Below are 10,871 nucleotides of genomic sequence, written 5' to 3'. Positions count from 1 at the left end.
ACCTGAAATATTTTTTTAAATTATAATTCAATATTAAAATAAATTGTTATATTTAAATATATATTTTAAATAATAATCTCTAGACTAACCTTTCTAAAGCTAGTTGTTTTTCTTAGTTTTTGTTTCATTTTCCAACCAATTAGATGGGTCGATCTAGCCAAATGGCCTTGCAGTGAACATAACCAACTTCTTTCATCAAACTTGTCATGACAAAAGATGATAAAATATTTTCCACAGTGATTAGGTAATGTTGAGATTTATGTTTCCTCCAAATGCTAAGCATCATTTTTTTTCTTAATCTGAAAAAAAAAATTAGAAATAAAACTATCAATATTTCTAATTAAAAATAAAAAATTTAATTTTTATTTTATCTTAATTTAAAAATAAACTATCAATATCTGCAATTAAAAATAAAAAACATATACATCAATTGTAATGTTTTGAATTTCATCATTAATGTTAACCATACATTCAAAATATATTATATATACATGTTTGTTTTGACCATATTTAAAAATTAAAATTTTATATACATTTATTAAAAAGAACAACTTTAGTTTGAAAGATCGGACTTTACTTAAAAAAAATTATATATCAGTTATGTTAAAAAGAGGATAAGAGGAATAAAGTGCAGTCTTAGAGAAACATCAGAGCTACCTATGATCATATTTACGGAGGCTGTAGAATGGCCTCTTTTCTGGCACCGGCCGAAAAATCGTCCGGCTCAATTGCTTGACATCCCTGACCGATCGAGGAGTAATTCCTGCGGCAAGTAATGAGCTGGAATTCGAAGAATTCATGCGGGGAGTAATTCCCTCCATTCGAAATTTCCACCCGCGCTCATTCAATCTCTGATGCTCTGCGCTTCCGCCTCTGCGAACTCACCCGCGCCCATTCAAGCTCTAATGCTCTGCGCGCACCCCTCATTCTTTGGTACCATCCATGTCGTGGGAAGCGATGAAGACTGCGAAGCTTCTGGGTCTGTTTCTCATTCTCCTACTCCATTCTGCTGCAATGGCTGCTACGCCCAGGCCAGTGAGTGTGCCCTTTGGCAACAATTATGTCGCAAGTTGGGGCGCAGACCACATCAAAGAATTCCATGGTGGTCGAAAGGTCGAACTTCTCCTCAACAAACAGTATGTTAAGTTATTATCCATTCCATTTCTTTCTGCATATTTGGGGATCGTTTTGTTTTTTATCAGTAGCTGGGTATAACAAATTCAGATGAAATATGGGGTTGGCAGGTGCGGGGTTCGAATCCAAGGGAACATATCTATTTGGGCACTTCAGCATGCAGATCAAGCTGGTCCCTGGTGATTTAGCTGGCACTGTCACGGCCTACTACGTGAGTAGATTCATAATAAGCGTTATGGTTTTCTTTTAAATGTGTTGTTATTTAATTACTTTGTGTGTGTTGGTTTATTTTGGGGCTAACAACTTTCTTCTCAGACTGCAGAGCAGGATGAAATAGACTTCGAATTCTTGGGCAACAGGTCCGGGCAACCATACATTCTTCAGACCAATGTATTCACTGGAGGCAAGGGTGAGAGAGAGCACCGCATATATCTCTGGTTCGATCCCACCAAAGATTACCATTCCTACGCAGTGCTCTGGAACATGTACCAGATCGTGTAAGCCCCATACTCGAACCCGGGACATTCTCACTATTTCTTATTTCACAGAGGCAAAAGCAAATGTATTAAATTTTAAAATGCACCTGGTTCTTGTTAATATTGATTGGTGTGATGGGTTTTTGTGCAAGTTTTTTGTTGACTCGGTACCAATCCGAGTGTTCAAGAACTGCAAGGACCTGTGGGTGAGGTACCCATTCAACCAACCGATGAAGCTGTATTCGAGCCTGTGGAATGCAGATGACTGGGCCACCTGAGGGGGTCTGGAGAAAACCGATTGGAGCAAGGCTCCCTTCCTCGCCTCCTACGAGCAATTCCACGTGGATGCCTGCGAGGCTTCTACTCCGCAATCGGCCTGCGCTACGCAAGGGTGGCGCTGGTGGGATCAGGAAGAGTTCAGAGACCTGGACGGACGGCAATGGCGGTACTTGAAATGGGTGGGGAAGCACTACACCATCTACAATTACTGCACCGATATTTCCAGAAACGCGAAAATGCCTCCAGAATGTGTTCGCGACCGCGATAACGAATAGAGCTCGTTCATTATTACCAGTGGGCATGTTATTCGACCTTCGGATTATCGACTATTTGGAGTACTGATTTTTCTTGGGCCATAATAATTCGTTATTTTTTTCTCTTTGGGAAAAAATATAATAACTCTTCCTTAGCTCTCGAGCCCATTATGGTATTGTGCCTTCTGAAACATGAATATAAGTCGTTTAATTCAAGGGTTGCTTGAACTTTGCCATGGATATATTACACATTTTTGTTTGCCCTCAGCTTTATTTTCTGGTTTTTAAATGACAACTGATAAAACCACTTTTATAGGACTTGAAAAATAGCATCAATGGGCACAGGTGTAAAGTGGCTATAAAGTTACAAAGACTATGATTGACTGTTTTTCTAATGTGAAAAACACATGGATTAAAACCCAGTTAACTCGAATCCAAAACAATGGTCAGAATATCATCCAGGCAAAGTGGCTTGAAAGTGAGGAAAAAACAAATTATTACAAAAAATAAAGAATATTATTTATTCAAGTTGACTCAACTCAGCTGAAAAGAGAAATTAATGATAATCTAAAACCTATTGAACTTAGGTTTTTATTAATGTTAATGTTTAATATATTTTGGATTTAATTTATTCTAAACCCAAATCTCATCAGGCATAAATATCAAATTAGAAATAAATTTGAATTTAAATTTAAAATAACAGTTGGAAAAAAATTTGAAATCTGAAATTAAAATAAATATCTATTAATTTTATTTAAATTTTTACATTTAAATTCATATTTATGAATAAAATTTTATTTACATTATTTTAATTATGAAAAATAATAGCTTAAATTTAATATGATTAGTTAGTAATTGCATCAAGATGACTTTTAAAGAATTATTTAAATAAAAAATACTATCATTTTACACGATAGGTAAGAAGGAAAGCCTACAGTGAAAATAGAACCCTAAACTTCCAATAAAACAAGATATAATATAACAATACAACCCTAAACTTTCAATAAAACAAGATATAATACGACAAAAAAATATGAAAAGATATAATATAACAAAAAATATGAAAAGAAAAATCTGAATTCTTAATAATCTAACTAACAATATATAACATCTCTCAACAAAACCAAAAAATATCTATAAATTCAGTGGAACTACATCATGTTAGAATTGACACTAATAGATGCTTATAGCAAATGGCATTCTAATAAGCTTCACAACAAATCCATGTGGAGCCCAATGTTGATTTCTACTTACACACTTTATCAAATAGGTAAATTGTCTCACCTTCTAATTTGTTTAACAACTCAATCTCAAGTGTTCAATCTATAATGTAGAATGCATAAAGGACCATAACTCATTATCTCAAGTGTTCAATCTATAATGCAGAATGCATAGAAGGACCATAACTCATTAATTTATGAATTCAATCCCCAAGGATCATTAAACATTTCAAAAGCACAAAAATCATGCACAAGAAATTCAAATGCAATCAAATTTGTATAACATTTAGCACCCTATTTGCAACTCAAATTTGTATAACTATTAGCACCCTCAGTTGCAAATAGGGTGCTAAATGTTATACAAATTTGATTGCATTTGAATTTCTTGTGCATGATTTTTGTGCTTTTGAAATGTTTAATGATCCTTGGGGATTGAATTCATAAATTAATGAGTTATGGTCCTTCTATGCATTTTGCATTATAGATTGAACACTTGAGATAATGAGTTATGGTCCTTTATGCATTCTACATTATAGACTGAACACTTGAGATTGAGTTGTTAAACAAATTAGAAGGTCAGACAATTTACCTATTTGATAAAGTGTGTAAGTAGAAATCAACATTGGGCTCCACATGGATTTGATGTGAAGCTTATTAGAATTCCATTTGCTACAAGCATCTATTAGTGTCAATTCTAACATGATGTAGTTCCACTGAATTTATAGATATTTTTTGGTTTTGTTGAGAGATGTTATATATTGCTGGTTAGATTATTAAGAATTCAGATTTTTCTTTTCATATTTTTGGTTATATTATATCTTTTCATATTTTTTTGTCATATTATATCTTGTTTTATTGAAAGTTTAGGGTTGTATTGTTATATTATATCTTGTTTTATTGGAAGTTTAGGGTTCTATTTTCACTGTAGGCTTTCCTTCTTACCTATCGTGTAAAATGATAGTATTTTTTATTTAAATAATTCTTTAAAAGTCATCTTGATGCAATTACTAACTAATCATATTAAATTTAAGCTATTATTTTTCATAATTAAAATAATGTAAATAAAATTTTATTCATAAATATGAATTTAAATGTAAAAATTTAAATAAAATTAATAGATATTTATTTTAATTTCAGATTTTAAATTTTTTTCCAACTTTTATTTTAAATTTAAATTCAAATTTATTTCTAATTTGATATTTATGCCTGATGAGATTTGGGTTTAGAATAAATTAAATCCAAAATATATTAAACATTAACATTAATAAAAACCTAAGTTCAATAGGTTTTAGATTATCATTAATTTCTCTTTTCAGTTGAGTTGAGTCAACTTGAATAAATAATATTCTTTATTTTTTGTAATAATTTGTTTTTTCCTGACTTTCAAGCCACTTTGCCTGGATGATATTCTGACCATTGTTTTGGATTCGAGTTAAGTGGGTTTTAATCCATGTGTTTTTCACATTAGAAAAACAGTGAATCATAGTCTTTGTAACTTTATAGCCACTTTACACCTGTGCCCATTGACGCTATTTTTCAAGTCCGTATAAAAGTGGTTTTATCAATTGTCATTTAAAAACCAGAAAATAAAGCCGAGGGAAAACAAAAATGTGTAATATATCCATGGCAAAGTTCAAACAACCCTTGAATTAAACGACTTATATTCATGTTTCAGAAGGCACAATACCATAATGGGCTCGAGAGCCAAGGAAGAGTTATTATATTTTTTCAGAGAAAAAAATAACGAATTATTATGGCCCAAGAAAAATCAGTACTCCAAATAGTTGATAATCTGAAGGTAGAATAACGTGCCCACTGGTAATAATGAACGAGCTCTATTCGTTATGGCGGTCGCGAACACATTCTGGAGGCATTTTCGCGTTTCTGGAAATATCGGTGCAGTAATTGTAGATGGTGTAGTGCTTCCTCACCCATTTCAAGTACCGCCATTGCCGTCCGTCCAGGTCTCTGAACTCTTCCTGATCCCACCAGCGCCACCCTTGCGTAGCGCAGGCCGATTGCGGAGTAGAAGCCTCGCAGGCATCCACGTGGAATTGCTCGTAGGAGGCGAGGAAGGGCGCCTTGCTCCAATCGGTTTTCTCCAGACCCCCTCGGGTGGCCCAGTCATCTGCATTCCACAGGCTCGAATACAGCTTCATCGGTTGGTTGAATGGGTACCTCACCCCCAGGTCCTTGTAGTTCTTGAACACTCGGATTGGTACCGAGTCAACAAAAAACCTGCACAAAAACCCATCACACCAATCAATATTAACAAGAACCATGTGCATTTTAAAATTTAATACATTTGCTTTGCCTCTGTGAAATAAGAAATAGCGAGAATGTCCCGGGTTCGAGTATGGGGCTTACACGATCTGGTACATGTTCCAGATCACTGCGTAGGAATGGTAATCTTTGGTGGGATCGAACCAGAGATATATGCGGTGCTCTCTCTCACCCTTGCCTCCAGTGAATACATTGGTCTGAAGAATGTATGGTTGCCCGGACCTGTTGCCCAAGAATTCGAAGTCTATTTCATCGTGCTCTGCAGTCTGAGAAGAAAGTTGTTCGCCCCAAAATAAACAAACACACACAAAGTAATTAAATAACAACACATTTAAAAGAAAATCATAACGCTTATTATGAATCTACTCACGTAGTAGGCCGTGACAGTGCCAGCTGAATCACCAAGGACCAGCTTGATCTGCATGCTGAAGTGCCCAAATAGATATGTTCCCTTGGATTCGAATCCCGCACTTGCCAACCCCATATTTCATCTGAATTTGTTATACCCAGCTACTGATAAAAAACAAAACGATCCCCAAATATGCAGAAAGAAATGGAATGGATAATAACTTACCATACTGTTTGTTGAGGAGAAGTTTGACCTTTTGACCACCATGGAATTCTTTGATGTGGTCTGCACCCCAACTTGCGACATAATTGTTGCTAAAGGGCACACTCACTGGCGTCCTGGGTGTAGCAGCCATTGCAGCAGAATGGAGTAGGAGAATGAGAAACAGACCGAGAAGCTTCGCAGTCTTCATCGCTTCCCACGACATGGATGGTACCAAAGAATGAGGGGTGCGCGCAGAGCATCAGAGCTTGAATGGGCGCGGGTGAGTTCGCAAAGGCGGAAGCGCAGAGCATCAGAGCTTGAATGGGCGCGGGTGGAAATTTCGAATGGAGGGAATTACTCCCTGCATGAATTCTCCGAATTCCAGCTCATTACTCACCGCAGGAATTACTCCCCGATCGGTCAGGGATGTCAGGCGATCGGTCACGGATGTCAGGGAATGTCAGGGCGGTTAGGGAGGGTGGCGGAGAAAGGTGGTGGCGGAGTGGGGAGATGGTGGTGGAGGGTGGAGAGTTTACGGATCGCCGGAGCCGGACAATTTTCCAGCCGGTGCCGAAAAAGGGGCCATTCTACACCGTCCGTAGACTACTCCGATGGCAATACCTTTTTTAATACTTCCAATGCTGCATTCAAATAATCATTTTCGTCGTCGAGCTTGTGGTTTTCCATGTAAAGTTGTAAATATTTTAACTAGCATTTGCACCAAATGTTGCAAAGGAAACGCCGTAAGGCATAAATTGAGGAACAATTCCGACATGGGAATGGGAAAATGTACATAAGATGCAGATATGTAGCATAAATGAGATTCTAAAGATGTATAAATTGAAGTTTATTTAGGGTGCCTAAGTCTATATTTTTTTTAATTATTGAATTAATATTGCATATAAATCTCATAAAATTCAACAAACTTATAACTGAGGGCTCTGATCTCTAAGTTTGACTTTGGGTCATTAACATGGTAATGCACTGTCTCAACCACTAAACCACATAACAACAAACAAAAGACTACAAAATGTTACGATCATTACTATAGTAAACCCAATGACTCTACACACAATAATTTATTCTTTACTCGAAGAGAATATTGCTTAACCATATCCACAAAAATATTGCAAGGTGGAAAGCATTATGCAGAACAGAATCTCTGTTATTATAACTTGTAAGTTGTAGCATTGTTCCAACCAATAAAACTATCTTCACATTTTGGAAGATCAAATGGAAATAAGTTTTGAAGAATTCAATAAAAAATGTCCAAGATCATTGGATCACATGATTAATGGTACCCTGTCCTATGAATCTAATATTTTTATGCACTTACAATTAAGGGAGAAAACAAGGTCCAAACAATGTATACCACAGGGACCAATAAATAGTATATTTGAAAATCCTTACTAGGATCAGAAAAAACAACATTACTTCTCCTTAAATCCTTCACAATCAAATTATACAATTGTTGTACAACACAAGGCCCATGCTGTTGTCAATAGTTCTGATTGAGAATGTGACCAGATTCCTTCAATCTCATACAGTGATTAATGCACCAATTATACAATTGTTGTACAACACAAGACTCATGCTGTTGTCAATCAAGCAATAGTTCTGATCGAGAATGCGCCAGATTCCTTCAATCTCATATAGTGATTAATGCACGAAACACAGGTGTAGTAGTTGCAACGACTTTTATATCATTTTACTGATGTTGTCATGTCAAAATCAATGTGATACAATTAAGTCACCTTTAAGAAGAACCTCATTGCAATTTCTATACAAGGATGTCTGTATTATCATTACTCATTCTAATTTCACCTCTTTTATTGTCAGACATCACGAATTAGCCTCCAAATGCTTGCTTCATCCACAGACCAGTCAATTACCTTTTATAAATATTTTGTTTGAGCATTGGAACTCAATAACATTTAGAAAATTATAAAAAATTTATCTCCAATCAATTTCTTTTCTTTTATTTTTCTTTTTCTGATTTCCACTTATTATTGTTATATAAATATCTAAACTCATTTTATAATACTTTAAAAATAGAAATTTTCAGATATTATAATCCCTAAATCCTTTCTTCCCATTCTTAATGACTTTTGCAATTGGAAATAGGGCTTTGCAATGAGGTTCCCTCTGCATTAAACTCTGCAACTGACCCACCACGGTTAGTGTTAGAGTCCTTGGAGGGGTTTTATTCTCTTGAACAAAAGTCAAGTGACAAGAAAGAGTCTGGGCCCCCGGCTCTACGCCGGGCCTGTACATTATTACTGGAATCTCTTGTACCTGTTTTGGCAGATCCTAATTTGGGTGTTGAACATCCAGTTCTGCCCTTAAATATAAAGGAGCAAGCCAAAAGTATTGCACATGAATGGAAGTCGAAGATAAACCTTGAAGGAGATGTTGCCAATGGCAATTCGTTGGAGGCCCAGGCCTTCTTGCAACTTCTAGCTACTTTTGGAATTGCGTCAGAGTTTGATAAAGATGACTTATGCAAGCTTGTTCTTGCAGTTGCACGGTGCAGGCAGACACCTGAACTCTGTCGTTCCCTTGGACTTGAATCAAAAATGCCAGGTTGGTTGGCTGGTGTTATGTAATGTTAGCCTCAGTGGCTAGGCTGGCAAAATTTCCATCCATTTTGGTAGATAGGCTTTTTGTTGTTTTTTTGAGGGACTGGTGGATTTTATCAGTATACTTGGTTGTGGCTGATTGAGTTGAAGATAAATTTTGGTAATCCTGGCTGTAGTAAACCTTCCCAACGTTTTTTGTTTAGTCCAGTGAACGGGTTTCTAAGTTGACGGGGTTGGTAGTCTTTCCTTTAGATCTCAACATTTCATATGCAAGGCAGATACTGAGTGGCCTCTACTAGGTAGACATCTTTTTATGAGGTAGAAAGTTGTATGTAAGTTATTTTGTTGATATTAATAAAGGCACCTGAAGATGATCAGCTATGGTAAAGTGTCATAAGGCCTTTCATGAGTGGGGAATTGTTTACTTACGAAAATGGTCTCAAGCTGACATAGTTGTTATCTTTATTGACAAATCCGTTGAAGTTGTCTGTATTGTTTTTTCTTTCACAGTAAACTGTCTTTTGGTATTTCAAATGTTTGTGACATATTCAGATTAACTGAAAATTTTGTGACAATTTCATGCAGATGTTGTAGAAACCCTGGTCAATAGTGGAAAACAAATTGAGGCAGTCAACTTTGCTCATGCATTTGGGTTGACAGAGAAGTTTGCACCTGTTCCTTTGTTGAAGGAATATCTGAAAGATGCTAAGAAAGCTTCTCAGGCAAGTTTAAAAAGCGGGAATAACTCTACTGTTGCACTAGTACGATTGTATTACTGTTATACCAAATGTCTTGTTATGTGATGATCATTTTGGCTTAGTATTGTTGGTTATATCAGAAGTTCCTTTTTTGATCGATATTTTTATTTGGTGCTACAGAATGAAGTAAATACAAAAGATCTTTCTACTTACAGAGCTGTTATAAAGTGCATTGAGGAGCACAAACTTGAATCGCAGTTCTCACCAGATCCTCTTCAAAAGCGTGTAGCTCAGCTAGAGAAAGCTAAGGCTGACAGAAAAAGGTTTGCAGGTGCTATTAAGTCTCAACCTAAGCGTCCTCGTGCTAATGGAGGAAATGCTGGTGTATATATGCCTCCGTTAAGTGCAGATGAAAGAACTCCGACTCTTTATGCTTCTTCCAATGGTGCAGACAGAAGCTTTTATAGGTCTTTGGATAGAGTACAACATTCTGGTGCAGCTCCAGGTGTTACATCCTACAACCTACAGGGCCAAAATGCATATGACAGATCAAACCAAGGATTATATGGAGCAGGCTATGGTGTTGGAAATAGGACTCCAGTCTCACTCTCAAGGCCATATATGTATCCATCAGATAACATGGGACCTTCGTTGTTGGGTTTCGGTTCTTACAATTCCTCTACTAATTACAGCAACCATCACTTTGGCAGTAGACTGCTTGCCCCTCCTCCAGCTTATCAATCTTCTTTTATACATTAGGTAGGTATGGTGCTTATCTTACCGTTGTCAAGCAAGTTCTGATCTTATCAGGCCCCATAAAACCTTTTCTATTGGATGTGGCTGGTAGTAAGCACTTAGCTTTGAAGAGGTTTTTTGACTTTGTTTCTGTAAATCTAAAAGATTGGCAAAGTTCATTTGGCAGCTTTTCACAATTTTCAGTGGTGTTTTCTTCTATTAAGGAATCTTCTATTAAGGAATTTTATTTTTTTATGGTATTGAGTGCTTCATCACTTTCCCAGGTTACTATATACTGTAGCGTTTATAGTTCAAAGATGATTCTATGCATAGTTTTGGTATTTTTTTATTTGTTTGACAAATCAGAGAGGATCAATCTGTCTCTTTGTGGAAGATTAAAATTTGGTGAATAATATATCATTTGTGATCTTGTTCGGAGCTCATAACACAAGACTTTCAATTGCATTTGTATGCCGAGGGCTTGTCTTGTGTTGAATATGATTTAATTGTCCACTTACACCTTACCTCATTGGTACCTGTTTACTCTAAGCCTATGAAGCGAATCAAATTTTATTTTGATTAGTCCAATTGTAAGGCTATTTTTGAAACTGGACCCTGCCCCTCTTAAGCTAGACCCTGCCCCTCTTAAGCTGCTGCATG

The 10,871-nt window shown here is 36.3% G+C and overlaps 2 protein-coding genes and 1 pseudogene across 2 annotated transcripts; 2 read left to right on the top strand and 1 right to left on the bottom strand.

Moving 5' to 3' along the window:
- Positions 1-957: 957 nt before the first annotated feature.
- Positions 958-2,231, top strand: LOC149259171 (xyloglucan endotransglucosylase protein 34-like; annotated as a pseudogene).
- Positions 2,232-5,198: 2,967 nt separating this feature from the next.
- On the bottom strand, positions 5,199-6,422 carry LOC149259170 (xyloglucan endotransglucosylase protein 2-like). Its single transcript, XM_089453522.1, has 4 exons — positions 6,217-6,422; positions 6,017-6,116; positions 5,731-5,924; positions 5,199-5,601 (listed from the first exon to the last, which is right to left on the bottom strand). The coding sequence occupies exons 1-4, from the start codon at positions 6,420-6,422 to the stop codon at positions 5,199-5,201; spliced, it is 903 nt and encodes a 300-aa protein (XP_089309648.1).
- A 15-nt stretch (positions 6,423-6,437) lies between these two features.
- On the top strand, positions 6,438-10,445 carry LOC149259169 (FRIGIDA-like protein 4b). The gene is made up of 4 exons (XM_089453518.1): positions 6,438-6,813; positions 8,324-8,782; positions 9,364-9,539; positions 9,657-10,445. Exons 1-4 carry the CDS (start codon positions 6,438-6,440, stop codon positions 10,233-10,235), a joined length of 1,590 nt encoding a protein of 529 aa, XP_089309644.1. The 3' UTR covers positions 10,236-10,445.
- The last annotated feature ends 426 nt before the right edge of the window (positions 10,446-10,871 follow it).

The sequence above is a fragment of the Pinus tabuliformis genome, chromosome 6 (assembly GCF_031772625.1).
Source record: "Pinus tabuliformis cultivar Carrire ecotype Pingquan chromosome 6, CPIR1, whole genome shotgun sequence".
Classification (NCBI taxonomy): domain Eukaryota; kingdom Viridiplantae; phylum Streptophyta; class Pinopsida; order Pinales; family Pinaceae; genus Pinus; species Pinus tabuliformis.
This window is presented reverse-complemented; position numbering and strand designations above follow the sequence as displayed.

Excerpts from the sequence above, each read along its gene's own strand:
- LOC149259170 (XM_089453522.1), bottom strand. The coding sequence starts at position 6,422 with ATGTCGTGGGAAGCGATGAAGACTGCGAAGCTTCTCGGTCTGTTTCTC. Across the intron at positions 5,925-6,016 it reads GCACTGTCACGGCCTACTAC|CTTTCTTCTCAGACTGCAGA; the intron begins GTGAGTAGATTC and ends TGGGGCGAACAA. Across the intron at positions 5,602-5,730 it reads TGGAACATGTACCAGATCGT|GTTTTTTGTTGACTCGGTAC; the intron begins GTAAGCCCCATA and ends GTTTTTGTGCAG.
- LOC149259169 (XM_089453518.1), top strand. The coding sequence starts at position 6,438 with ATGAGGGGTGCGCGCAGAGCATCAGAGCTTGAATGGGCGCGGGTGAGT. Across the intron at positions 6,814-8,323 it reads GTCCGTAGACTACTCCGATG|GGCTTTGCAATGAGGTTCCC; the intron begins GCAATACCTTTT and ends AATTGGAAATAG. Across the intron at positions 8,783-9,363 it reads ACTTGAATCAAAAATGCCAG|ATGTTGTAGAAACCCTGGTC; the intron begins GTTGGTTGGCTG and ends AATTTCATGCAG.